Source organism: Megalobrama amblycephala, linkage group LG4 (genome assembly GCF_018812025.1).
Source record: "Megalobrama amblycephala isolate DHTTF-2021 linkage group LG4, ASM1881202v1, whole genome shotgun sequence".
Lineage (NCBI taxonomy): Eukaryota > Metazoa > Chordata > Actinopteri > Cypriniformes > Xenocyprididae > Megalobrama > Megalobrama amblycephala.
In genome coordinates, this window is record NC_063047.1 from 13,421,693 (window position 1) to 13,449,162 (window position 27,470).

A 27,470-nucleotide genomic window follows, 5' to 3' on the forward strand; every position below is an offset into this window, starting at 1 on the left:
TACTTCACAATCCAGTAATGTTCCCAAGAAACTCTGTCTTCTTGAGTCTGCGAGGAACTTAATCTCTCTTTCATTGAAGCCCTGGTGGCTGTTTGGCTGGCATGAAAATGTGATGTTCTGCTTCGCAATCTTGCTGTTCAGTCGTAGGAATCTCATTTGTACCACACCAGTTTCAGTGTAATCAAACTATAAAGTAAAGATTTACTCAGGAGGGGACATAATGGAAGGAGGATATTCAAGTTATTGGTTCTGATCAAATAACATACCTGAAAGCCACCATCTATAGTGCTCAACCATGTAAATGAATCCGACATGGAGTCTTTGAGCCAGGATCTCATGGGTATCTAAAGCAGAGAGTGTCTCATTATCTCATCATTATTTTAAAGAAATTAATACTTTTATTTAGCAAGGATGCATTAAATTGATCACAAGTGACAGTAAAGACATTTTATATTCATTTTATATTACATTTTACTTACCTGTGGCTGCAGGGGTGACAAACATGTTTGTCCTCCTGCACTGAAGTTACAATAAGCCAGCAAAGCATCAGCAGAACTGCCCTGATTTGGGTCGATATAATACATTCCTGAGACAAGAAGAGTCAAATAAAAATAATTAGCAATAAGTAAGATTATTAATGAAGCCCAGAATAATATATCTATGTCTACAGATTAACAATAACATTCTTGGGAATAACTCTGACCACTTGTTAAATTAGGATGACTGAGCATCAGCTCCAAGCAGGTGGTGGCTGGATGCTCCTTAGTGCCATCTGGAGGATCTATGAAGAATCGCAGGTCTTGCTGAAGGGAGCCCAGCAGGGTCCTAATAAGTGGGTAGTTGGGCTTGTCGGAGAGGTACACAAGGTCCTGATTTGCGTGAACGAAATATATTGTCACGTTACAATTAAGTTTAAACCGGTGTAATTATGCATGTGATATGATGAATGGATCCTGAGCAATAAATAAATAAATAAATAAATAAAATGTAAAATCAATCATCAGCTACTTACTTTTATCTGAGTCAGTGTAAGGTTCAGAGATAAGCCCGGTGGACCTGGAAGACCTGGTGGGCCCTAAAATAAACAGCACTATTATAGTTACTACATCACAGGCATTAATGAAATGTTTTACATATACCACTCAGGTAATGTAAATGAATACTGTCAAACTCACAGGAGGTCCTCTCTTTCCTTTTAGACCAGTAAGTCCTGGATATCCTTTTAAACCCTGATTAAAGTTGAATAAAACACATTTCATCATCAACAAATATTAATTGCAAAAGTGAACTAGATAAGAGAACAATTTGTATTGAATGAAGGTCTATATTTAAATGTCTGTTCCAAACCTTTACTCCAAACAGGCCCTGTGGAGTGAGCAAACGGACATAGTGAAATCTTATCTTGAGGATCATGAGTGTATGAGTATTCTACTGGATTTTTAAAAATAATTCATACTATGTAATTTAACTGTCAAATAATTACTGTATCCTAAATGTACACTACCGTTCAAAAGCTTGGGATCAGTAAGATTGGTTTTATACATTTATTCAGCAAGGACACATTAAATTGATTTTGATTCTTGACATTTACATTCTTACAAAACAACTTCACATTTCAAAATCTTGTTCTTTTGAATTTTTATTGAAATAATGTATCCTGTTTTCACAAAAATATTAAGTAACTGTTTTCAACATTAAAAGAAATGTTTCTTGAGCACTAAATTAGCATATTAAAATGATTTCTGAAGGATCATGTGACACTGAAGACTGAAATAATGACTGGCTTTTCCATCAAAGGAATAAATTACATTTTAAAATACAGTAGTCAACAACATTTGAAGTGGATCAAAACCTTTCATCAAAGTTGTCCTAAAAGTTGTCTTTTTAGGTAAACTTTGATTAACTTTTTGATCCACTTCAAATGTTGACTAATGTATATTCAAATAGAACAGTTAGTTTTTAAATTGTAATAATATTTCACAAATTACAGTTTTTTTTTTTTTATTACAGACAAATATGACATTTCAATTATTTAGGTAATTATGAATTATTTAAGAATAATATACTTGAGATTTGCTTTTTCATTTTGCGTGAACCTGTGCAGCATTTAATAAATAAAAATCAAAACCTAAAAGAGGCAAAAACTTACTGGCAGCCCTGGTAGACCTGGGGTTCCTCTTTGACCTGTTGGGCCAATATCCCCCTAAAAGTGACACAAATTACTCTATTTTCTACATGGCAACAGTCTCATTGTATGATTACACGTACAGTAGGTCTAAAAATGTCACCTGCTCTCCCTTTGGCCCATGTCTCCCCTTCTCCCCATACAGGCCCTGCTCCCCCTGAAATAAATAAACAGATATTCAGCCACTCCAAACAAGGAGCATTTACTTACAGCATGTGCAGAAAATACTACTAGGTACTTTCCCCTGCCTTCTGAAATGACTAAGTTTCTTCTAGTGTTTGACTGAGATGAATGAAGGTACCTTGAGTCCATCTCCCCCTGGAGGACCAAGTGGCCCAATTTCCCCCTTCTCCCCCTTAAGACAGAAAGAAAAGTAAGCCTCAAGGTTCTCAGTTTTGTCTCTCGACTAGTTCTAATATGACATTTCTATTAATGCCACAAACCTCAAAGCCCTTTACGCCACTCTCTCCTTTCTCGCCTCGAATGCCTGGTAAACCCTGAAACAATACATGTAGACCACTAATAAATATTCACATCGTCTTTAGGAATTCATAAAACCAGATAAGGGGAAATTTGTGTATTCATTTACATATTGTCCTGGTCTGCCAGGAGGTCCAGTCTTTCCCAGCTCTCCCTTCTGACCCTGTTACACATCAAACAAAAGCTGGTAAAACTTATTATAAATTGTGGAAAGCATCATGCCTTTACAGGTTAAATAACATCTAAAAATGAACAATGAATAAAAGAGTACCTTCTCGCCTCTAGGTCCTCTGAGACCCCTCTGTCCAGCTTTTCCTTTTTTCCCCTAAGAGTGAAAAAATGACTCAAATTGTTCTTCTAACGCTGAAAATGTTTCTTCCGAACCCTAACAAACCTTATCACTGTACTTACACTTTTCCCAGCATGTCCAGTCTTTCCAGGAGGTCCATCTTGACCATCATTTCCCTGAAAAATTGGAAAAGTATATAAGACTTACTGTTTTGGAAATTAATAGAGCAACTGAAGAAGAATTAATAAAGCAGTTGAAAAAAGAAAGTGTATGTAATGATATCAGATTACAAATTCAATCATAACATATGATGAAAAGAGATTTAGACCACCCTGACCTTCTGACCTTTTGGCCCCTCCCTTCCCTGAGGCCCAGATTTGCCCTTTGGACCCTAAAGCATTTAAACAGAAATAATAATTATACCCGATCTTCAGGAAGTGAAAGAATATTACCATTTAAATCATTGACAGAGATTTTCCCTCGATATTATCATACAAATACTAACTTGTGGTCCAGGTGGGCCAACAGGGCCATCAGGACCCATTTCTCCTGGAAGTCCCTGGAAATAACAGCAAAAAGTAATTAAATGCAAATAATAATAATAATAATAATAATAATAAATTAAATAAATAAATAAATATTAAATACAAAATAAATAGTATGTATACATACATGATACATACATTAAAAGGTGCAGTAAGTGATTTCTAAGAAACTCTGTTGAAAATTTATATCAATGCCTAAACAAACAATTTTGTGAATATTTGCTAGATGTCTGTTCTGTGTGTGTGTGTGTGTGTGTGTGTGTGTGTGTGTGTGTGTGTGTGCGCTGAAAAATTTTTTTTATACATAGTCCTGGCTGTGTACATAGGAGAAAAACCAAAGCGGAGCACCAAATGGACCCATGGAGCACCAAAAACACTCTTGTAAGCCCATCAGCAGTAGGGGGCATATATGCTCATAATGGGGGAGGAGAGAGCGAGCACGCAGGACATTTGTAGAAATACTGTAGAAAGAGTAATGGCTGAGATGGTGCCAAAGAGGAAGAGGTCAGATGAATATATTTAGAAGAAGAAAGGTTATGATCAGGCAAGAGCTAGAACCCACGTTAATATTGGTAAAGCTTTCAAGCGCTGGAAAGACATTAGAGAGCAGGAAGGCCTGAAAAGTGATGCCAAGGTTGCTTAGTTTCTGCTCGATACGCGAGTTACATTGTTGTTTTGTTTTTTTTGCTGTTTCACAGAACCAAGATTTGCTGTTGTATGCTTTTGTTGAATCAAAGCTGATTCATCCATACTTACGCTCACTGTTAGTGATTGCCTGTGTTGCATAGAGTGTTCATTATTTTGAGGGCGAAGCAATGGTGGGAGTGGTGTGTTTGTTTGAGTGTCGATTTCAAATATTAACAGTGTTTCTCATTTAATATGACAAAAGTCCAGTTTATGTATTTAAAGTGGACCTATAATGCCCCTTTTTACAAGATGTAATATTAGTCTCTGGTGTCCCCAGAATGTGTCTGAAGTTTCAGCTCAAAATACCCCACAGATAATTGAACTTGTCAAAATTGCCCCTATTTGAGTAACATGCCATTTTTGTGTGTGTCCCTTTAAATGCAAATGAGCTGCTCCACCCAGACCCGCTTTTTCCAAAAGAGGGCGGAGCTTTAACAGCTCATGCTTCGGTTGCTCAACAACAACAAAGCTGGAGAATCTTACGCAGCCAAAATGGCAGTTGTCAGTAACTGTGTTCAGCCTTACATTGTTCAAAGTCGGACACTGATGGTTTGTGAAGCAGTCCGGCGTAAAATGACGGCATGGTAACAACACTCTACTACAACAACTCTTCCTCTTCTCTAAAGCAGCTCAACATGGCCTCGCCCCCTTTGTTGTGTGTTCTTGGGGGCAGGGTTTATGTACATTTTAGAGACTCGTAGTCCTTACCAGCCATTTGTTGTAGTCCTTAAACAGCAAATTATTAAAAAATATATATACTGTATCTCCCTTTGCATTGAACTTTAAGCATCGTAACTTTGCAGATGGTGTTTATGCTCTAACAGCAACATTACACACTAAAGTTAAAAAAGTGAAGTCATAATTAACCACCCTGTTAAATAGTCTCAGCCTCAGACATCACGCCCACGGACCGTTGGCTGAAAGTCTGATGCATATGTCACACTTAACTGGAAACACTTCAGGAGTTTTGAAGTCACCATCTGGTTGGTTGTATTCTACAGGATGTCCAGGAGACATGTGTGTCGTGTTCTTTAACAGTCCTCCTGGAAACAAATGCCATGAACGCTTACCAGCATCAACTAAGCGCTGGATTTTCAAAAGTATGTGACATTCGCTGGTCCACTGTTGCAGTAAACTTGCACGACTTTCTTAAATTAATAATTTATTAGATGCATGCCGGTCTGTTATTGTAGGGACATCGACTTTACATTTCACGCCCCTAAATATGACGTGGATAAACGAAATGTGATTGGTTGCGTTACATGTCAGTCAAACATCCTCTTGGGATGTCCTTGGCCTATGAAAGCTGCGAGAGTCCAGACCTTCTGCTGTCAGTCTGAAGGTCTGGCTATGCAAGACTACCCTTTAAACAATTTGGACAATTTTATGGAGAAATTCTACCTCCTTTCCTGGTAATGCAGAAGGTCCTTTAGTACCAGGGAGACCCGGCGGTCCCTGTACAAAAGAGAGTCATCAGTTGACACCACGCATACTTCAGTCACTCATTATAAAAGTTCTCATTTAATTTAAGTCTTACCCTCTGCCCTGGAGGTCCTTGTCTTCCTGGTTCACCTTTAGGTCCTTCTTGTCCCGGCATACCCTTTGGACCCAATAAGCCCTCGGGGCCTCTGGGACCCACGGCTCCCTGCAATATGAGTATTATTTATCCCCTGAAGATGTAGCACTGTAACTGGGATTTACCTTGAAATGGTTAGCAGTACTAACCTGAGGTCCTGCCTTCCCCATAACCCCTTGTAAGCCTCTCTGCCCAGCCATCCCCTGTAGACGAAAAAGCATAATGACTTAACATAGGTGGTTCCTCTTAGTCCCTGTAATCTTAGATAGTTTATGTATGCAAAAAAGGGCATTGAAACTAATATGGCATCTCTGGTGTTCACAGTATGCATTTGAGAGGTTATTTGACCCAAACTGTTGTAATATGGAAAACAGCCATTGATTTTACCCGGCTGCCTTGATCTCCTGGATAGCCAGTCGCCCCAGGTGATCCAGTTTCTCCCTTTTGAAACAAAGAGCAGGTCTGTTACATTAGGAAATGTATAAGGGTAATCCTGATCTATTACAAGGAACATTGATGAAAGAAACTTGAGGAAGAAAAGGGAGTAATACCTTTAGGCCAGGTGAACCATTTGCTCCTGGTGGTCCCAGGAAACCCATCAAACCCTGCATTTAAAGCCAAATTATTGACTCAGTCAACCAACTGCAAACATATTCTCAATCAAAAACTACAGTTAGTAAGTTGATTTAGGTTTTATGCATCTTAAATAAAATTCATACCTCTAGACCCATCAAACCAGATGGACCAGTCTTTCCCATTAAACCATTCTGACCCTGGTGAAGAGACAATCATTATTCAAAGCACTATACACAATAAATTACAAATAATACATATTAGCAGTGTGTAATAGTTAGGCAGATAAAGGGTCTGCCCAATAGAAACAGGTTTTGTTCAGCAAAATCACTAACTTGTGGTCCAATGTAGCCTTTATTCCCCTTGACTCCTCGCTCTCCTCTATCCCCCAAAAATCCAGGTGGGCCTTGTCGTCCAGATAATCCTCGCTGTCCAGGGTCACCCTGAGTGAATAAGAAATGTAGCTACTTCGCTTTGTGTAGAAACTGGTCATTGTAAAGACCTCTTCAGCACATTTAATGAAATTTTACTTAAAAATAACTACGTAGTGAAATTATTTTACCTTTTTTCCTTTAGGTCCCGGGTCTCCAATATCACCTGGATGTCCGATACCTCCCTGCATGTGAAATATCATACTCATAGCTTATTGCGATGCATTTTAAATGAATGAGGACTTTTATGTTACATACACTACCATTCAAAACCAAGACTGTTATTACAATAACAGTACAATAACTGTATTTAAAATTATTTAATTACACTATTTTCTATTTGAATACATTTTAAAATCTAATTAATTAATGTATTTCCATCAGCCATTACTCCAGTCTTCAATGTCTTCAGAAATCATTCTTAATATGCTGATTTGGTGCTCAAGAAACATTTCTTATTATTATCAATGTTATTTTGGTAACACTTTATTTCAATAGACCACTTTAGACATTCTACTAACAATAATATTAGTAACTTTGCAACTACATGTCAAGTTGTCAGCTACCAGTCATTTAGAGGATTAGACTGTTTAATATCTGCTAACACTTTATTTTGATGTTCCCCCTACAGAAATTCTACTGACTATAAGTTTGCAACTTTGCAAGTACGTCAACTTAATCTACTAACCTGAACACCTAACACCTAATCCTTAACCTACTACAGTCTGTTACAGTCTACTAGTACTCTAATGCGAGTTAGTTGACATGTAGTTGCAAAGTTACTTATAGGTAGAAGAATGTCTAAAGTGGACTATCGAAAATAAAGCGTAAACATTATTTTTGTGGAAACTGTGATACATTTTTTCAGGATTCTCTGATGAATAGAACACTCCACAGAACAGCATTTATTTGAAATAGAAATCTTTACTCTCACTTTTGAAAAAAAAAAAATTGCATTCTAAATGGTAGTGTAGTTTAACAGGACTTGAAGCCTCAGATAATCAATGACACTAACCTCTTTGCCACGTGGTCCTGGTGCACCCTGCATCCCCTGAGAGCCCTGAGGCCCGTGTTCTCCCGGAGATCCATTTGGACCAGGCTTTCCAATGGGTCCAGGTGATCCCTTAAATCAAATACCCTAGTAAAATTATTTGACTTGAAAAGGCCTGGAGTAGAAGCTGACAAACTCAGTGCTCAAATTTTGTTGGATGTACTCTATATAAAGCAGAATCACTTACATGTTCCCCCTTTGGCCCTGATGGACCCTCAAAACCAGCTGGACCAGGATGGCCCTATAGCAGATAGGTGAATAAAACAGTATGTTAATTCATGCTGAATTTTACTAAAACAGGAAAGGGAAGCTGATGTAGCAAAAACTCTAGTCTACAACCTCCAATACCCTAAAGTATTGTAAACACAGATTTACTATACTTTTTTTGGCCTTATTTCAGTGACTTAAGTTTTTTGTTTTTTCAATAACCACGCATAAATGTTATTCCTTCAAAAACACAAACATGTACATACATGTTCCTCACATATTATTGTAGCCTAGTTTGTGCTGAATACAGTGTAATGACACTTTTGTCATTTATATGTTTATGAACAACTGAAAAAAAGCACAAATGTCAGGGCATGTCAAAACTTCTCCAGGCCCCAAATCAGCCTCAGACTCCAGAGGGTTAACAAAGATCTCCAGCATTTATGCTATATAAACATTACCGATATAAAAACATTCCTCTGCCTTTGTTAAAAAACATACTAAACCAGAGATCAAGTTGCTTACATTTTTGGTTATCTGCCTAAGAAAACAGGAAGATGATTCAGCAAAGTCAAACAGGACACCTCCTAACAGCAGTTAATTCTGCATATAATGAAATGAATGAACTGACCTGTGGTCCATCTAATCCAAAAGACCCAAGGTCACCAGAAGGTCCTAGCAATCCCTAAAGGAGAACAACCTAAAGTAAATGCTTCATCCTATGTGTTATGTAACTTGTTTTAGGAAACTGAAATGCTTACAATACCTTCTCTCCTTTCTCTCCTGCTTGACCAACCATTCCACTTGTTCCCGGTGAGCCCTGAAGAATAGCAGAATATGATCAGAATCTCAGATACAAGCTCAGAATTTCCACATCATCTTAAAATTCTTTCAAACCTATCCTAAAAATCCAATCAAAATGAGGGGTACCCACTCACTGGCAATCCAGTTGGTCCTTGTTTTCCCTGTGGCCCCTGAGGCCCCTGGCTCCCTGGGGGGCCTTGCTTTCCAGTTACACCTTCAGTCCCTGGCTGTCCTGAGGGCCCCTGAATTGACAAATTTATACACACACACACACACACACACACACACTAATTAATTTACAATACTATACGTATATAGAAACAGTAATATTGTGAAATATTACGATTTAAAATAACTGTACATATACTTCAGAATCATTCTAATTTGGGGCTCATGATTCATGAAACATACACACAAACTTTATTTACTGTACTTTTAATATAAACATTTTTTTAATTTCTGCTTCTGAAAAATCTAATTGTATGCTTCAAACTGAGGGCTACATACAGGCACTCCTTGCAAACCAGCAGGTCCTGTTTCCCCTTGACGACCCTAAAAAAAAAAAATGTATGAAACAAATAAAGATAACCTCTCTGAATATAAAAACAGTGCTATTTAAGTTTCAAAATTCATCTAATCTCTGTAATGGGGAAGTCAATTTACCGGTGGTCCACGTGGGCCCCTCTCACCAGACGGGCCTGGTAAACCCTTAGAAGGTTAACATGGTAACAATTGTTTTAGAGAAGAAGTGACCAAGATGTCATAACATTAATGATACTTATCAGTTGACATAAAATGTAACTTACAGATGGCCCTCTCTGCCCTGGTGGACCAAGAGGTCCCTGGATGCCAGGTTCACCCTGCAGTTCACACAATACATGATACAACATCCAGAATAATCAGAGAAATATTCATTGTAAAATATTTACAAGCTGAGAGATCTAACCCTCTCTCCAATGTGACCTGGCCGTCCACGAAGGCCAGTGGCTCCCGGATAACCCTGAGAGCAAGAACAGCATATATTACCAAATCCCTGCTACAAAAAAGAGATCATGAATTTTATGCCAGTGCAGACTGGTTTATACAGAATAGTGCTACTTACATACATGCCTACAGGCCCCTGAGCACCAGCAATGCCTGGTTTTCCAGTGAAGCCCTGATAACAAATACACATCGTAATGATACATGTGTATTATTTACACACACTGTGTACATACTGTGTATTATTTACATTATTATTGTTCTGACAGCAATATCAAGCACTAAGAGGCTTACCTTCTCACCGGGAGGGCCTTGGATGCCATCTTGGCCTGGTCGTCCAAGTGGGCCCTAATGAGAGGAGAAACCATGAGCTGATAATGAAAACAGTAACTTGTGTTTTCAGTAGTGATGAGTTGAAGAATAAAAATAGTTCTGAATTTCAAATTCTCTGATGGAAAAGAATATGAAACATGAACAATATTTTACCATTTATTTAGAGTTTGTCTACTCTGTGAAAACTTTTAATGGTCCTTGCAATGATCTTTATCAGTTTGTCCTGTCGTTATGCTTACCTGTGAGCCTGGAGGGCCTTGTTTTCCTGGCTCTCCAATCACACCCCTCAGGCCCTTCAGATGACAAAGAACACAGAAAATATAATATATGACATAAAAAAGAGAGAAAAAAAAAAAAAAAAAAAAAGAGAGTGAAACAGTCCACACTGAATATCGCGTGGTGGAAAATTAATAAAATTATTTAGGATTCTGAACTATTTCTAGGTTACTAATCAAATTTGTGACATTGACCCTGTTAACTCTTTTCAGATTAAAATGTTCTTTCTTCCACAGAAGCGCAAGAAGATCTTTGGATCATTCTCAAATCTTGCTGGATCATATGATTATAACATTTTACACAAATTTGTTCATGCAGCTTATGTGCTGCTGACAATAAAGCTAAAATAAATTCTGAAATTCATGCTACTTATTCAATTCATTTTTTTTTCACTCAAATTGTTATGCAAACAATGTAATTTGTAATGATATATAAAATTTTTAATATAAGAATTTTCACTCTAGGTCTCTAATATACCAGTTTAACACCATATCGGACTTACAAAACATGTTTCCACTCTTGCTGTCATGCTGAAACAGAGATCAACCAAACAGACTTGTTTACGACCTTGTTAAGTTTTATAGTTTCTGATCTTTTAACCTTTTTTAGGCCAGTCTGACCTTGACATGCCTGTATCAACCATCTGTTGTTATTATTGACTATATTATTGACTAAAATTCATAGAATATTTTTAGTTGATGATAAGAAACATACATCAGGTCCTTTATCCCCTGGGCTTCCGACAGAACCAGAAACACCCTGCAAGGAAAATCAGATATAGAAAATCAGAAAAGAAAAAAAAAAAATGTAATAATCAAAATTTTGATGTCTTACTGTGCTGTAATGGTAAAGCAAAGATTCATATATGATAAAGCACTATGAAAAAATAAACTTGATATTAAATGTATGAAATGGGAACCTGTGTACCAGGCTTTCCTTCTGGTCCCTCATCACCAACTGGACCTTGTAAACCCTGCAAAAATAGCAAAAGTATATATGATCTATATGAAAAGTATACATCTTGACTCCTTTTTCTCATTCAGTTCCCTTACCACTATTCCAGGTATACCAGGGGGACCATGTTGGCCAGCTCGACCCTGAGAATAATAACATAGGTGAATGTGATCAAATGATACAGAACGATTTCTTTAAATCTTGCTTATTTATAATACACAACATTTAATACCCAATTTAACCATAACTGTCAATTTATTTAATAAAAGTTTAGAATATATCAGATTTTGTATGAAACAAATAGCAAATTTACTCTGGATCCTATGGGTCCTGTTCTTCCATTACCTCCAGGTTCACCCCTACTGCCCTACGTTTCAAAAAGAAAAAAAAAAAAGAAGAAAAAAAAAAAAAAAAAAAGGTTATTGACTTAGGTATAATATAGGCTACATAAAAACCAAACATTATCCTGATGGGATCAGCTGCACTGTCTGAAGTGAGCAGAGATAACCAGTAGAGCCTGGCTGATCTGACAATTCCACATGTGAAGCAAATCCTTTTACCTTGGTTCATTGTTGGTTCAGTGGCTCACTGCTTTTTAAGTCATTATTTATTTATTTAGCGAGGCATGGCACTGTCTGCGTGAACACGACAGTCATCCAATTGTGTTTGTGGTGTTTATTGGAGTTTGGAGTGTGAATTAGCCTACAATTTGCATGATATTGAGCGGAAATAAATCATGTAATCGCGCCTGCTATGTTACACATATCTGAATGATCATTTGTGACGTTCTTGAGCTAAAAACCCCAGAAATAGCGAAATAGCCTAACATATAAATAGTGAAATAGCCTAACATCCAACTTCGATAACAGAATGCAGCAGAAATACAGTAATTACAGAGTTACGTGTGACCGTTACACATGCTAATCACTTCCATACTAAATATACTTTATACTAAAACAAATAAGCCACCAGAGACCCCCAGAGATAAATGTCTCGCATGCTGAGAATTATTGCTGCTCTGTAATTGGCCAACGTTCAACTTTTCCCAGATCCTCTACTCTTCCCTGTGGAACCCGGAAGTTGGACCTCTGACCTACTTTCAGTACGATCTGAATTTCAGCGTTTTGAATTTGTTATTCATGTTGAAAACTTGAAGCTGTATTTTTAAGAAGTGAATATTTGCAGTCTAAGAATTCAGAACAAAAAAAATACGCTGTTTGAAAATACATATGTAGGAAATGACGTCATAAAAATGTTCAATTTCAAATGTCCAGGATTCAAGTTTAAAAAAATTCTAATTCAAATATATATAAAATGGCACTTAATATTCAATTCTGTTGTCAATAATACAAATTTACACAATTCAAATTCAGATCATTATGTCATATTTCTAGCTCCATAAAAGAGTGAGCTATGAGAATGTGTTTTTTGATGCGACAGCTCCACCTGAAAGACATAAACCACTCTGACCTTTTGACCCTCTTTCCCAAGCACTCCCTGAGGACCCACTTCACCATCTATACCCTTTGGGGGGAAAAAGCGTGAGAGAAAAACAATGTTATTTGCCAAGAAATTTTCTTTTGAACCTCAGTTGTCAAATATTATGCCTGTAATGCTTTAGTTCTGCCCATGAGTCTATCTGCTTGTTTCACCATTGCATGAAGTAAGGCATGTTATAGGGAAGTCTCTCTGCAATTGTATACCTGGGTACCTGGAGCACCTGGCTGACCTTTGACACCAGGTAAGCCCGGGAGGCCTGATTGGCCCCTCTCTCCCTGAGGACCCATGATCCCTGTTGCTCCTTGTGGTCCCTAAAGACATACAGTACAAGCATAAATTGGAAATTTTATGAATCCTTCAAGTATGTGTTTAAATCTTTAAAACTTTTGAATGTATTGTGTTGCTGGTGGTTACTCTGTTCCCCTTGGGTCCTCCGTCACCCTTTTCTCCATCTGGGCCCCTATTGCCCTAAATCAGAGGCACTAATTAGTGAAGTGATACATGATAAAGAACATATATTTACTAATATTTACTATAATGTCAAAAAAACATACAGTGAGATTTGAATCAGATATCTTACTGTGACACCTGGAAAGCCTTTTGGACCTGGATGTCCAGTCATACCCTAAAAAAAATGAATTAACTAATTAAATTTACAAAATGTAGAAAACGAATAATTAATAAGTAATCATTGACTACTAACTGAAAGTCTTTTTTGCATTCTAGGCTATTTCTCATAAATATCATCAGACAAAAACACTAGAAAGAGCCCAATTATATTATGTATTCCCAAAACATGGTTTCAGCTTTTTCAAGGCATCTGCATGGAAAGCATGTTTCTAGCCTGCCAGAGCACAACAGCCACTAAAATAGCAATATGACTGGGTGAAATATTATGCCATTTTAAAGCCAAAGTGACTTGATTCATTCCAAATGTACATCTCCAGTATGTTACTCAGAATTCTAATGTATACAATACATATACAGTGAATGAAATGTGTTATAATGGTTGCTGAAGGTCTGCCGTACGAGTTAAGCGTTTTCCTATAGCTTACATTTAGTATATGAGAAACGGACTCACCATGGGCCCTTCAATGCCTTGTAGCCCTCTGTTACCCGCTGGACCATCTGGTCCCTGTCCACAAACAAAAAAAAACATCTAAAGCATTCATTTCATAAACACAACATGTCATTGTACATGACAGATCACTAACACTAACGAGTTCCCATTTTGTACATGCACACAAACTTACTTTGTCACCTTTGAGACCCTGTGGACCATCCTGACCTAAAAGTCCCTGTGTGGGAAAAAAAAAACATCCACAATGATGTTAAATGTCTCAATAGAACCATTTTTATGTTGTTGTTTTCTACTTTAATAGCATTGCTAGTCTGCATGGTGAAACTGACCTGTGATCCTGGATGACCAGGTGGACCTCTATCTCCCTCGATCCCTCTAGGCCCCTAAGAGGAATAGTCAGAACAAGTTTCATATTATTTCAGCCTCTGACCATTCTGTAAGAACAGCTTCATGAAGCAAAAACACAATGCAATGTCAGTATACCTGAGGCCCCTTCCGCCCCACTGGGCCAGCAGGTCCCATGTCCCCCTGTAACAGTGTTTCGGGTTCATGAACAGCTTCCAAACAGATTTCAATATTTGTAGGTGACATAATCAGACATAGCTGCCTTACTTGAATAGTTTGTACTACAATTCAGTAAGCAAGTCTCATATCAATCACTTACTTCTGAGCCATTGACACCTTGTGCACCAACGAATCCTGTAGCACCTGGTGCTCCCTGGCAAGAAACAAACACATAACTGAGCATTATTAGGTAGTATCCATAAATAGCTGGATAAGGGTGATTCCTCTGTTAAGGCACTTGTGACAATTTGAAATCTTTTTCTTTGAACTATGTTTGATCTAACAATTGGGAACAGTGATTCTTTCTCATTGAAGTTACAAACAGATTATTTATGACTCACCACTGTCCCTGGAGGACCACGTTTTCCATCATTTCCTGGATCCCCCTAAGAAAATATTTTTTTATACTGTCAATATCAATTAAAAAAAATTCATTGTGAGTTATTATTATTATTCAATATTCATTGAAATACATTATTATAATGAACTCACTTTAGAGCCGGGTGGTCCAGGAATCCCTTCAACACCTTGTAAACCAACAGATCCCTAAGCAAAAACAAAGGAAAAAACAATATTTACTATAATATAAGAAATGTATTTAAGAATATTGACATCAGTTAGTAGTATTAACATTTGAAACTAGCAGTACAATGTGTGTTCGGTGGTGATGGTGTATTATTTACTCACTGGGGGACCAGAAAATCCAATAAATCCAATTTCTCCTTTTGAGCCCTTTAAATATAAAAAAATAACACCCAAAAATGAAAATAGTGCGTCTTTCATTGGTAGTGCCCCTTTCTGATCCACTAGGGGGCAGAATATTATAATAATTTGTATATTATACACACAGTACACACAAATTTTAAAAAAATATTATAAATATTTTCATGCTTTTCTTACCTTTTGGCCAGCCTGTCCTTTTTCTCCTCTGGGGCCAGGAGCGCCAGGAAAACCCTACTCATGGAGGAAAACAGCTTTATGTATATAAGTATATTATAAATTCCTGTATGAGACAGTTACAGGGGAGTGTATTTCAGAATATCATGCATTCTCATGTTGTACCTCATCTCCTTTGTCACCAGGGGGCGCTGTGTCACCTTTGTAACCACGAGGACCCTTGAACCACAACCAGATATATATACTGCATATGGTTTTACGCAATTTAAGTACATATGTTTCACAATTTATAGCTTTACAGAATCTATTCAAAAGCATTAAAGAGATAGTTCACCCAGAAATGAAAATCCTGTCATTAATTACTCACCCTCATGTCGTTCCAAACCTGTAAGACTTTCGTTCATCTTCAGAACACAAATTAAGATCTTTTTGATGAAATCTGAGAGATTTCTGTCCCTCCATAGACAACCTACGCAATTGAAACTTTGATGGTTCAAAAAGTTCATAAAGAGATTGTAAAATGAACCAAATTAGTCCAAATTTTCTGAAGAGACTCAATCGTTTTATATGATGAACAATTTAATTTAGGCTTTTAGTCACATATATAAACATTGATCAGCAAACATAAACAGAAGCTCAAATGAACCTGCTTGTTCAGAGAACAAACCTCTTCCGGAAGCTCAAACATGCTGAGTAACACACGAGAATGAACCTCACTGGTTCTCGCACGTGTCAAGCGAACATGCTTGAGCTTCTGTTTACCACAACTGATGTTTGGGTTAATGAAAGTTTACATGTGAATAAAAGACTAAATTCAATCTGTTCATCATATAAAGAGATCGTGTCTCTTCCCAAAATTTGGACTAAAACACTCAATTCATATAGATTAGTTTTATGATCTCTTTATGAACTTTCTGAAGCATCAAATTGTCAATTGCATAGCTTTCTAAGGACAGAAAGCTCTCAGATTTCATCAAAAAGATTTTCGTTTGTGTTCCAAAGATGAACGAAAGTCTTAATAGTTTGGAACTTTTACAACTACTACAAAAGCTATACTGTTGACATACCATGCCCTCAGTCTCACCTGTAGGCCAGGCACCCCTGGAAATCCTGGAAACCCATCTGGCCCGTTCCTTCCATCTCTTCCTTGAGTCCCTGCTCGCCCTCGAACACCCTTTGGTCCCATGCCACCCTATTATAAAAGTGCTTGTTTGTAACTCAACCCTGTAGAGGCTTTGCATAAATCTACACTAACGTTCAAAGGTTTGTCATCAGTAAGGTTTAGAAATTACATTACTATTCTACAAGGAAACATAAAACTGATTGAAGTTAAAGTATTAGTTCACTTTTAAATAAACTTTTCCTGATAATTTACTCACCCCCATGTCATCCAAGATGTTCATGTCTTTCTTTCTTCAGTCGAAAAGAAATTAAGGTTTTTGATGAAAACATTCCAGGATTATTCTCCTTATAGTAGACTTGAATGGGCACCAAACAGTTGAGGGTCAAAATTAGTTTCACTGCAGCTTCAAATTGTTCAAAACGATCCCAGATGAGAAATAAGGGTCTTATCTAGAGAAACCATCGCTCATTTTCTGAAAAAAAAAAATTGAAAATTATATAAGTTTTAACCAGAAATGCTCATCTAACTAGCTCTCTTCTTCTTCTCTATTTGAATTCCAGCAGTGTAGACACTGCTAAGTGTATTACTGCCCTCCACAGGTCAAAGTTTGAACTAATTTTTTATATGCAATATGCTAGTTCAATAGTATATAACAATTGGTTCAAACTTTGGCCTGTGGAGGGCAGTAATACACTTAGCAGTTTCTACACTGCTGGAATTCAAATAGAGAAGAAGAAGAAGAGAGCTAGTTCAAGATGAGCATTTAAGGTTAAAACTTAAATAATTTTCTTTTTTTTTTTCAGAAAATGAGTGATGGTTTCACTAAATAAGACCCTTATTTCTCATCTGGGATCGTGTTGAACAATTTGAAGCTGCAGTGAAACTAATTTTGACCTTCAACTGTTTGGTGTCCATTCAAGTCTACTATAAGGAGAAAAATCCTGGAATGTTTTCATCAAAAACTTTAATTTCTTTTTGACTGAAGAAAGAAAGACATGGACATCTTGGATGACATGGGGGTGAGTAAATTATCAGGAAAAGTTGATTTAAAAGTGGAGTAATCCTTTAAGAGTAATACATTATAACAATTTCTGTTTTAAATAAATACTGTTCCTTTGAACTTTCTATTCAATAAAAAAAAAAAAAATTCTTTTTTTTATTATGGTTTCCACAAAAATATTAGGAGGATATGTTGAGGATACTATAGAACTCTCATTGCTATTCTGAACATATAGATACATACAAGCACGAAAGCAAAGATATTGTACTAGTTACAGTTGTACTAGATATTGTACTAGGAATAGTTACCATGTCGCCTCTGCGGCCTGGTGGTCCTGTCTGGCCTGGGTCTCCAGGTAATCCCTTCAGAAATGCAAAAATTAACCACAGTACTCTCTATTCCAACATGGAATATTCTTACAGTAAACAGTACTAGTCAAAGATGCACAATGACCCTCAATATAGTTGGTGGTCTGTGTAATATCCTTTCATACTCTGCAACACAGCCAAGTAATGTGTACTGTAACAGTCCAGTCTTCATTGCCAATGCTCTGTGTGTTTGATTGCGTTTACTCACAGGTAAACCAGGTCTCCCTGTCTCACCCATTGGTCCAGGGTGTCCCCTCTCTCTCTGCAGGACATCAGAGGGAAAGGATTTAGTTAGAGAGACCATGTTCTATATCATAATGATGTTTGCTAATTTATTCCAACTTCAAATACTTACAGGCCATCCAGCTGCCAGCAAATGATAATAAGATGTTCTCTAAAAAACAAACAGATGAATCAATGACACATACTTTATCAGAGCTTTGGTTGAGTTCAAGACAGTGTTGTTATTGTTAACTAGTAAAGTAAAACTATAAAACTGTTTTTGTTCATTGAAATAAAACTGGAAAAAAACTTAAATCTAAAATCTTAAAGCTAAACAGAAACATAAAAAAATCTAATAAAAAAGAAATGCATATAAAATACTAAAATTAAAATGAACACTGAAAATTTTAAAAAGCAAACTCCAATTTGTGTATTTAATTTCATTTCATTTGTTATTTTTATTTTTAATCTATTGGAGTGTTTAAGCAGTCTCAATTCACTCAGTAACACTCACATGTGGCATTCACTATGTAGTGAATATTAAATGAGCAAACAAGCAAGCGGTTTTGGACCCGGCATCTGCATGAATGCATAAATACAATTCAGACTGCATCCGAGAGGTGATGAGAAACGCTGTACCTGACTAGCATTAAGAGGAAAAAACTCTGCTCGACAACAAATCCTCAATCTAAGCTCTTATAACACTTAATGCCTGTATGTTTCAATTCATCTCAATGAGAAAACAAACCAGGGAGTGTTGAAAGGCATCGCTCCTGTTCAAATAGAGGAGAAGAACTGAAGGACAGTGTACGCTGTCTCTACAGTGTGGGCTGGAAAAGCTGAGGCCTCGAACCCACATAGACACACGGTCTCTGTCACACTGTTATTAAATCACCCTGGCCGCCTCCGCTTTATACAACATTTGTCTTGGCACATGCTCAACTTGGCACCACCAGGGCAGGGATTCAGCAAACCGCTGGTCCCGAGAAGGTGAGTTTAAGAGAAGCTGGGGAATCGGACCTCCCAGTGCACTTGCCTAGATGACCATCAAAAACCTACAGTGTACAGTGAACATTTAGACATTGTAATAATGTAATGACCTAAACTAAACTAACCAACTAACCAATCTTTAAATATTATAGGGCCATTTTCCCCCAAAGAATTATCACTGATCATCAAAAATCTGAGAAAAAAAGCCAACAAAATATTTAAACATTTATTTAATTATTAAAACATGACATAAATATAGTGAATATTTATATGGAAAACTGGGCTAATATTTTCTGCCAAAAACATGTACAAAAGAAATTGACTTAATAATAGCCAAATTATACATTAGACCATATGAAATATGATTTTCCATATTGAAACACTTATATAAAACTGCCACAATTATCAATTTACTCGAATAAAATCATCTAAAAATCAAACTAAATCGAATAAAATCATCTAAAATCAAACTAAATCGAATAAAATCATCTAAAATCAACTAAATCGAATAAAAATATCACTCATGTGAAGCTATTTAAAATGGTGAAATCTAAAACCAGAATGGGGGGGGGGCACAGAAACAATGTTTAAAACAAAACAAAACATGAAACAAAATCAAATCACAAAAAGATGGTCTAAAGCAGCAGTATCTTAGATTGTACATAAAGTCTCAAGCTCTTTCAGAACGGTACAACTCCCTCACCTACCACCCATGGCTCAATATACACACATGACTCCTCTTTGAAGAACTAAACTCATCCATCATAATCCAAGATTCTGCCAAATGATGAGGAAAAAAAACATTACATAATGCCAAGTTGCCGCTGCACAATCGCAAGCAGATATTCACAACAGTTTCGAGTTATGAGAATCTACAGGGAGGTCAAACCTGTGGTTTTACAATTACACTTAAACATATGCTCAAAAATAGACAGTCACAAATAGATAGAATACAAGGTCTGGCAGGCACACAGAAAGAATGGGTCATCCAACAGCTTTGAAAGACAGGGCGGTGGCTCACTGCACCATGTTCAGCTTTGGTAAGGAATGGCAGTATAATCGACCAGCATCTATATTCATCTAATTCAGCTTCAGTATTTTAGTACAAGGCACTTAAACTGTGGTACATTGAATTTTTGTTATACTGTAGCTTTACTAATTTTCATGGCTAGTCAGACTGTTGAGGCCTACCCTGAATGCAGCCCAATCCTCCTCTGTGTTCCTCCAAAGGTAGAGGGCTGGGAGTCCCGGTGGACCTGGGGGTCCTGGTATGCCTCTTGACCCATCTGTTCCTCTGACTCCTTGAGAACCCTGTTAGGACATACAGGTAAAAATCAGTGTCATCTTCTCAACACACTGCAATGAGTTGAAGAAGTGTTTTTCCTCACCTTATCACCTTTGTATCCAATATAGCCCCTTTTACCTGCACACCCCTGTGCAAACAAAAACAGCAATCTCAGACATATGAAGTCCAAGTACATATAAAGCAGAATTAACTTTATGGGACTTTGGCATTTATCAAAGCATTTTACCACAGAAAAGTGTGAGGTTACTGTCATCAACCATCATGCTAAGTTTATAGAGGATTGCTTTTCATTTTCAAATATAAGCATGGAAATCACGACACAGCAGAAGCAAAAGACTTTGTGAATCCATAAGACTCATGAGTTAATTAATATTTATAAGTCCATGCCCTTTTTAATCTTATGTATATTACGTAATGTGACACTCTTAGACATGCCAGTACGTAGAGTGCTTCCAGACCTCAAACCTTATGCAAAGTGCAGATTTAGAACTCAGGCCTGATATTTTGGTTTCATGCAAGAAGGTTTTAATTCAGAAAAGGGCATGTATAGTTACAGATGTGGAGCATAATCAAATGAATGTTCCACTAAACTCCATTAAAAGAGGGAATGATTATATATAACATTCAGCTTTCGCAATGATGTATTCCAAAATATGAACAATTCGTTTTCAGACTAGCAATTTAATGTAACTTTAGTTCACAACAAGACTAGCTCATAAAACAAACATTGGCTGTTTTGCAAGCAAGAGTAAATTCCAAAATAGATTTTATTATTAACTTTTTAATACACACTATATGTTTTACCAACTACTCTTTTAGCCAACATTTTACTGCCAAGACTATTGTCCATATTGGAATACTTGATTCTGATTGGTCAAACGCAGCAAGGCACAGTCATATTTAGCGCAAAAATCGAAATCCAGTAATTTCAATAGGAATCGGCACAATCTGGAGTTATCAATTGTACTGGAAATGATCTCAGAGAACTTCAGTAATGATATTAGGGTACTGTCGTTTTGTTGCAGTGTTCATCTTATTGCTCGACCATATGTTTTGCACATTCTAATGTACTATTTTCAAGTATATACTGGTAAAATCATAAAATAACTCCAACTCTTAACTCATTTAATTAATTTAAACTTAAAGCTGCAGTCTGTAAGTTTTGCCTCTTTGTCGCCATCTCTGTTTGAAACCTGCAATTGCAGTTATTTGTAGAATTATCATCTTTGCGTGGGTTGTGCATCAGCATGGCTCCTCAGAGCGCCCCTAATGCTTTGAGGAAAATGTGTGGCTGTCAGTCACCACATCGATGTGGATACTGTACTTCGGAATCACAGATTGTAGTCTTGGAAGTATGACCAAAATAAGAAGTTTCACTGGAAAATGTAATCTGAACAAATAAGTAACAAATCTGCCACGTTTGTTCTAACCAACTGAGAAAAAATAAAGCATTACAATAAATTGCGCTAACAATGGAGATTAAATCTAACAATCACTTAGCCCATATCACATCAAACCATGCTAATTATTATTATCTTCATACTTTTTTCTCAAATTGTTAATGTTAACATCGGCATTGTATGACTATGTGTATTTAGTGTATATTAGCGTTACCTGTAGATTTCAATTTCTGTAGTCTAATCTCTCATTGTCCATTTGTCATACCATATAATCTGCCATCAAAATGTCAAGTTTAATTATTGCAGCTGCTGTGAGAAAAGGCTATAAATGATCTATCACCTGCAGCATCCTCACATGCCATATAGCCTACCAGCCTTACGTAAACATGCTTGAATTTCCCGCAGAAACCTACTAGTACGACTCGAATTAGAACACATTATTACGACTGTTGTGAATCGGGCTAAGGTAAGGAGATAGTTTTGAACACTGGCTGGTTATGTACTTGCTCAAATTGATTTTGGATCATTTATTTCTATAGAGTATCCCTTTAATTTTTACATCTGAAAACATAAGATTGTTTCTATTACATAGACACAAATGATATTATTCATAGAAACAAGTTTAATCTATTCAGCCACCATGTGAGAGAAGTTTTTTTGGATTCAGATTTCCAATTTGGCACATTTTACAGGAAGAAAATGCCCTGAGAGCATGCAATTTCACCTCATTTCATCAGCATTTTAGTTGTGGTAACTCACTCTTTTCCCTGGTGGTCCAACAGGCCCTGGAGGTCCACTGAGGAGCCTGTATCTCCTTCCATCCATGCCTAATATAACATCACCGTGTTTATGTGCAACTCGTTCCTTGCTTGAGTGCTTGTAGTCAGCTTGTCCACTGCCTATTAGCGTTTTATACCCTTTTTTTGAGTGAACATCAACCAAAGGCTGTTTAACTACTTTACTGGAGTACCCAGACAAGCTCTTTGAAGGAAGTAAGAAACCTTCTTCAGTCAGCTGGTTTAACTCAGGATGGACTGTAGGCCTGACAAGATCCTTATGACCGACTGATGTCTTTACATTCAAAATAGAATCCAGGCCAGCGGTGTCCCCAGAGGGCTTCGAAGGGAGCCTCTCCAGACGGCCTTCACCCAAATCCGTTTTTATTTTTTGAGAGGTGAAGTTCTCGTCTGATGATTTGAAGGTGGTGGACTGAATCTTTTTGTCAACGGTGTCCTTAAACCTGCTATGTGTGCTAATGGCGGAAGATGTGAGTCGGTCAGACTCATCCACCACTACAAAGCCACGAGCTGAATGCTTTGAAGTTCTGTTCGTATAAGATGAAATGTTCCATTTACTATGAAGATCTTCATTCCGAGAAGAGACACTGGAGTTCTGGAAGAGAACAAAATAATACAAGAGATAGACTGTGAGGACATTTTTGCATGGTGTACAAGACACTTAGGGGCTAATCCATTAAACATTTCAGCACAAGAACCTGTTGTACTCAATCATCTGCAATCTAGTTTAACCGGGTGTAGTGTTGCACTGTGGGTATTTAAATCAATTCATTGTCATTCCTTTCAGCACAAACATGTTTGGACCTTATTCACTAAAGTCAGTACTACTTAGTAATAGTGCAATCATTATTTGCATCAACTGTCAATGGAAAACCAAATTCCATTTAAAAGAGATATTTGTGTACATTGTATATTGATTATGGCAGCAGTTATTCTAATTATGGAGAACAGCATTTTAACTGAGCATACAACAGGACATGGACAGGACAGGACATTTTCTTTTCAAACCAGGAAACAAGTGCCAGATGATCACTAAATGAGGTACCATGAAAATTAAGTGAATATTGCACCAAGCGAAAAGATGATCAATTACGATAAGGGAAATGGCCTACATGTGATTCTGAGCTCAGAGACCCAGAGGCTCCATCCCACTGTCCTCCTCTCTTTCTCTAACAATAAGCTACAGAGAAAGAGCAGTCAGGCACTTAACACTGTAAGGCGGCTGCCTCAGATGAGAGGGACACTTGATCCTCTCAAGGGTGACACAGCTCCCCAAATAATTGTTTTACCCTCCTCAGTGCTACAGGTTACATCTTTGGCTGGAACTGTACCGAACACTGGAACAACTCCTGTGAGAGAAGCTGGAGCAGAACCAGATGCTACAAGACACAATTACACTTTGTTCAGAAGATACGCCAGTGGGATGTTTGAGAGGAAGTGAGCTACTAATGTAGATAATTCAAATGGTAACAAAAGGTGCGTATTCCATGTTAAAAGGTTTAAATGAGAGTTTCTACAACAAAACACCAAAAGGTGCTACCCCTCTAATAAACAAATTTATATACTGTACTTTTCAAAAGTTTGGGGTCAGCAAGTTTTTTTTAAAGAAATTAATACTTTTAGTACATTAAATTGATAAAAATTGTCTTTGAAAAATAATTTCATCACAACATTTATTTCCATTGAGAATTGCATCATCTTTTGGTCAAGATCTTGTATTGACAATGCAAGAGGTGAGCACTCTGTAAAGTCTCCTCCAGCACATCCCAAAGACTTTCAATGAATTTAAGGTCTGGACTCAGAGGTGCCAATTCATGTGTGAAAATGATTCTTCATGCTCTCTCCCACACATTCTTTCACAATTTGAGCCTGATGAATCTTCACATTTTCATCCTGGAATATGGCCACGGTGTGTCTTCCTACATGGTTGTTTAATAAATGAAAAGCAACACACTTCATCAATTAGGGTTAAAAGAACTGTTCCCAAACATATAACATGCTAGAAACATAATAATCACAGCAATAATGATTGCAGCGATATGCAAAATAATGATTTTTTTTTTGTCCAGGCAGTGTATATACAATATAGTGCAAACACTATATGATATTCCTAATGTAATGAAATTAAAACATTTATAAAGTATGACTTATGAGTCCAAAATCATCCAAATACCACTTTTTCGGCATTAGAATGATCATTTGCACTTTGTTATTTGCATTTTACCATAATTTATTTATATGCTATCTAATTATGGTACTTCTGGTTAGAAGTGTTTTCATTGGCTTTGTATAGTATTTGACAATAAAATTGAATCAAGCCAAAAGTCTATAATGCTAAAGACCTAAAACTGAAAGTGACTGAGACAATATCAGATTAAGCATCTGCCAGTGAGAAGATCATAACTACTAACTCAGTCTGGAGGTTTACCACTATAAACAAATGTTTCACAGAGACTGGAAAATGATGAAGTACAATGTCAGAGCTTGGAACCCAAGGCCCCGAGCAGGATATTATCAGTTTTCATCACTGCTGACCCAACAGTAAATGAGAAGAGACGCCATAAATCAAAAGTTAAAACACAGGTATGTGGGAAATCCTTACAGGTCATTTGTTGAAGGACCCAGCTTGGCTAATCTTACCTTTCCATCAGAACATTTTTGTGGATCATCAGAAAGGAAATCATGATGCAATTGGTAAAGAAGAAAACAATTATAGAACATACAGTTTACTTGGCTACCAATGACCTCAGCACCTCAGGTCAATCAGATAACAACTTGTAGTTTCCAGCCCATTTACCCTCTTAGTTTAGCCCTGTTCAGCAAGTGAAAGTGTTCATGGGAAGGTCTCCATTGTTGATTTATGCAACGATTGGGCAAAGAGATCTAAACCCACTCCTACCAAAGCTATGTGTGGACACGTCAGCTCATACAAGAACCGTCTACGCTCAAACAATACAGTATGATATTATACATTTGCATATTCTGTCTTTGGAATGAAATAAGCAGAAAGATGTATAATAGGATAAAAACATCATACAAAAATTTGGTAACACCTTACTTAAAGCCTTTATATATATAATGCATAATAAAAGTATTTTAATGTATTAATTATATCTTGTAATGCACCTTATAATGCATTGTATGGTCTCATGAATAATTGTAACCACAGTTATAATACATTATAATAACTTATGTTACACCTTTAGAAAGTATAATGCATTAAAACACATTAAAAACAACAATTTCAGGTGTAACAAGGAAACTGCAAATATTTTAATGCATTTTAATGTACATTATGAATACCTTTATAATGCATTATACATAAGAGCTTTAACTAAAAAGTGTTACCAAAATGTTTAATATAAAAATAATCATTTTCATGTTGGTTTACATGTTACTTGCACTAAACATCCAAACAAAATCAGACCATCTAATAATGAATAATGAAATTAAGCACAATTCAAAGGAAAGACATGTATTTGTTTCATACCATGGCTTTCCATTTGCCCTCCACATGCAATTCCACATGCAATCCAAGCAGAAGGAGATCTAGTACAAGGTAACATCCCATACAGCCACAGCACACCATGATTTCTGGAAATACACACTGCAACACAGTCTCTATATCCCTGCTAAAGCTCCCAGACAGTGCAGGCTTTCTCCAAGTGCCCTCCCAGAGAGAGAACCTCCCAGACACAGGAGCTGTGCCCAGGCATCACACACTAAAGCCAACAAAACCTTCAGGCAGCCATTAAGATGAACAGCACCCAAATAAAATTGTAGTGTCCCATTTGGATTATGTCTGCAGAAGAAAATGGGCTATTAGGATGTTTTCAGGGTGATGGAGAACATATACTAATGTTTAATTATTTGGGCTTAGCAAGATTTTTTAAAATGTTTTTGAATGGTAGTGTATGTAGTATGTACTTTGTAATATTGGCTTAAATTTAAAGAAAATGGGATGAAACTGATGGTTTTTAAGGTGGAAGCTGCTGGAGTTAAATTAAAAGAAACTTTTAAGAATGAAAATTCTATCATTCATGTCTTCTTCCATGGAACACAAAAGAGATATTTAGCAGAACGTTCATGCTGCTAATCTCCATACAACAAATGTCAACGGTGAGCAAAGGTTGTACAAAAATGACAAAAACACACCATAAAAGTATCATAAAATGGCTCCGTATGACACACGTGCTATATTTTAAGTCTCCTATGACTAACAGAAAGCTAAAATCCCCTCCACTGTAGCTGTCAAATCTAACATAGCCGATTTTAAACATGCAAATTGATTATAAGACACAAGAACCAATGGCATTTGGCATTATTGAAGTCAAGCCTTTGACATGCCATAATATATGTGAACATGAATGACATTTAAGAGCTATGTTTGGAGAAGATTACCAATGGGCAAATTTCGGTGTTTTTCCTTAAACAAAGACTTGGAATATAGCATATATGGACTACATTCATGGCACTTTTTTTTTAAATCATTTTTAAAGCTTATTAGCTTGATAGATAAGAAAGGCAAAGAGGACATGTTTGGAAACTTCATATCAGACAAAGTCAGTTTTAGAACCAAATTAGAAGCTACTTTAGATTTTGCATAAACACACCAGATTTCTCCATCACTGATAAACCGTGACAAATCAAAAACACATTCAGACAACTAAAGCCTGCTGAGACGGACACACAAAAAAGCAGCAGAGAAGAGACAGATTTATGAAAGCACTGATGAACCATCAATTAGAAATGACAACTTGCTCTAGAAATAAACTTGATGGGGTTAGATTGATTCAAAGCAAGTTTTTGAGCAGACCTCCAGCTCTCAGAATCAAAGCAGTGGGATGCTG

The 27,470-nt window shown here is 36.9% G+C and overlaps 1 protein-coding gene across 3 annotated transcripts in view; it reads right to left on the reverse strand.

The window, feature by feature from the left end:
- Window positions 1-27,470, reverse strand: part of si:dkey-61l1.4 (collagen alpha-1(I) chain) — a 52,551-nt gene that overhangs the window by 1,103 nt on the left and 23,978 nt on the right. For 2 of the 3 annotated variants that reach the window (XM_048187639.1, XM_048187638.1), the window contains 61 exons: window positions 22,583-23,215; window positions 20,506-20,550; window positions 20,309-20,428; window positions 18,261-18,299; window positions 18,114-18,167; window positions 17,846-17,899; window positions 16,499-16,606; window positions 15,580-15,633; window positions 15,418-15,471; window positions 15,205-15,249; window positions 15,010-15,063; window positions 14,859-14,903; window positions 14,618-14,671; window positions 14,437-14,481; window positions 14,283-14,336; window positions 14,126-14,170; window positions 13,954-14,007; window positions 13,453-13,497; window positions 13,287-13,340; window positions 13,076-13,183; window positions 12,843-12,896; window positions 11,686-11,739; window positions 11,471-11,515; window positions 11,338-11,391; window positions 11,133-11,177; window positions 10,382-10,435; window positions 10,104-10,157; window positions 9,931-9,984; window positions 9,775-9,828; window positions 9,635-9,688; window positions 9,492-9,536; window positions 9,336-9,380; window positions 8,963-9,070; window positions 8,791-8,844; window positions 8,656-8,709; window positions 8,005-8,058; window positions 7,782-7,889; window positions 6,898-6,951; window positions 6,671-6,778; window positions 6,482-6,535; window positions 6,314-6,367; window positions 6,150-6,203; window positions 5,912-5,965; window positions 5,724-5,831; window positions 5,588-5,641; window positions 3,460-3,513; window positions 3,292-3,345; window positions 3,077-3,130; window positions 2,937-2,990; window positions 2,775-2,828; window positions 2,629-2,682; window positions 2,487-2,540; window positions 2,289-2,342; window positions 2,150-2,203; window positions 1,348-1,365; window positions 1,176-1,229; window positions 1,013-1,075; window positions 704-869; window positions 480-586; window positions 267-344; window positions 4-186 (listed from right to left, as the gene is read on the reverse strand). In XM_048187639.1, the coding sequence (XP_048043596.1) occupies window positions 4-186; window positions 267-344; window positions 480-586; window positions 704-869; window positions 1,013-1,075; window positions 1,176-1,229; window positions 1,348-1,365; window positions 2,150-2,203; window positions 2,289-2,342; window positions 2,487-2,540; window positions 2,629-2,682; window positions 2,775-2,828; window positions 2,937-2,990; window positions 3,077-3,130; window positions 3,292-3,345; window positions 3,460-3,513; window positions 5,588-5,641; window positions 5,724-5,831; window positions 5,912-5,965; window positions 6,150-6,203; window positions 6,314-6,367; window positions 6,482-6,535; window positions 6,671-6,778; window positions 6,898-6,951; window positions 7,782-7,889; window positions 8,005-8,058; window positions 8,656-8,709; window positions 8,791-8,844; window positions 8,963-9,070; window positions 9,336-9,380; window positions 9,492-9,536; window positions 9,635-9,688; window positions 9,775-9,828; window positions 9,931-9,984; window positions 10,104-10,157; window positions 10,382-10,435; window positions 11,133-11,177; window positions 11,338-11,391; window positions 11,471-11,515; window positions 11,686-11,739; window positions 12,843-12,896; window positions 13,076-13,183; window positions 13,287-13,340; window positions 13,453-13,497; window positions 13,954-14,007; window positions 14,126-14,170; window positions 14,283-14,336; window positions 14,437-14,481; window positions 14,618-14,671; window positions 14,859-14,903; window positions 15,010-15,063; window positions 15,205-15,249; window positions 15,418-15,471; window positions 15,580-15,633; window positions 16,499-16,606; window positions 17,846-17,899; window positions 18,114-18,167; window positions 18,261-18,299; window positions 20,309-20,428; window positions 20,506-20,550; window positions 22,583-23,215 (4,449 nt within the window). Of the gene's footprint in view, window positions 1-3; window positions 187-266; window positions 345-479; window positions 587-703; window positions 870-1,012; window positions 1,076-1,175; window positions 1,230-1,347; window positions 1,366-2,149; window positions 2,204-2,288; window positions 2,343-2,486; window positions 2,541-2,628; window positions 2,683-2,774; window positions 2,829-2,936; window positions 2,991-3,076; window positions 3,131-3,291; window positions 3,346-3,459; window positions 3,514-5,587; window positions 5,642-5,723; window positions 5,832-5,911; window positions 5,966-6,149; window positions 6,204-6,313; window positions 6,368-6,481; window positions 6,536-6,670; window positions 6,779-6,897; window positions 6,952-7,781; window positions 7,890-8,004; window positions 8,059-8,655; window positions 8,710-8,790; window positions 8,845-8,962; window positions 9,071-9,335; window positions 9,381-9,491; window positions 9,537-9,634; window positions 9,689-9,774; window positions 9,829-9,930; window positions 9,985-10,103; window positions 10,158-10,381; window positions 10,436-11,132; window positions 11,178-11,337; window positions 11,392-11,470; window positions 11,516-11,685; window positions 11,740-12,842; window positions 12,897-13,075; window positions 13,184-13,286; window positions 13,341-13,452; window positions 13,498-13,953; window positions 14,008-14,125; window positions 14,171-14,282; window positions 14,337-14,436; window positions 14,482-14,617; window positions 14,672-14,858; window positions 14,904-15,009; window positions 15,064-15,204; window positions 15,250-15,417; window positions 15,472-15,579; window positions 15,634-16,498; window positions 16,607-17,845; window positions 17,900-18,113; window positions 18,168-18,260; window positions 18,300-20,308; window positions 20,429-20,505; window positions 20,551-22,582; window positions 23,216-26,110; window positions 26,257-27,470 lie in introns of those variants that run through there. The other variant, XM_048187640.1, reaches the window with a different exon arrangement.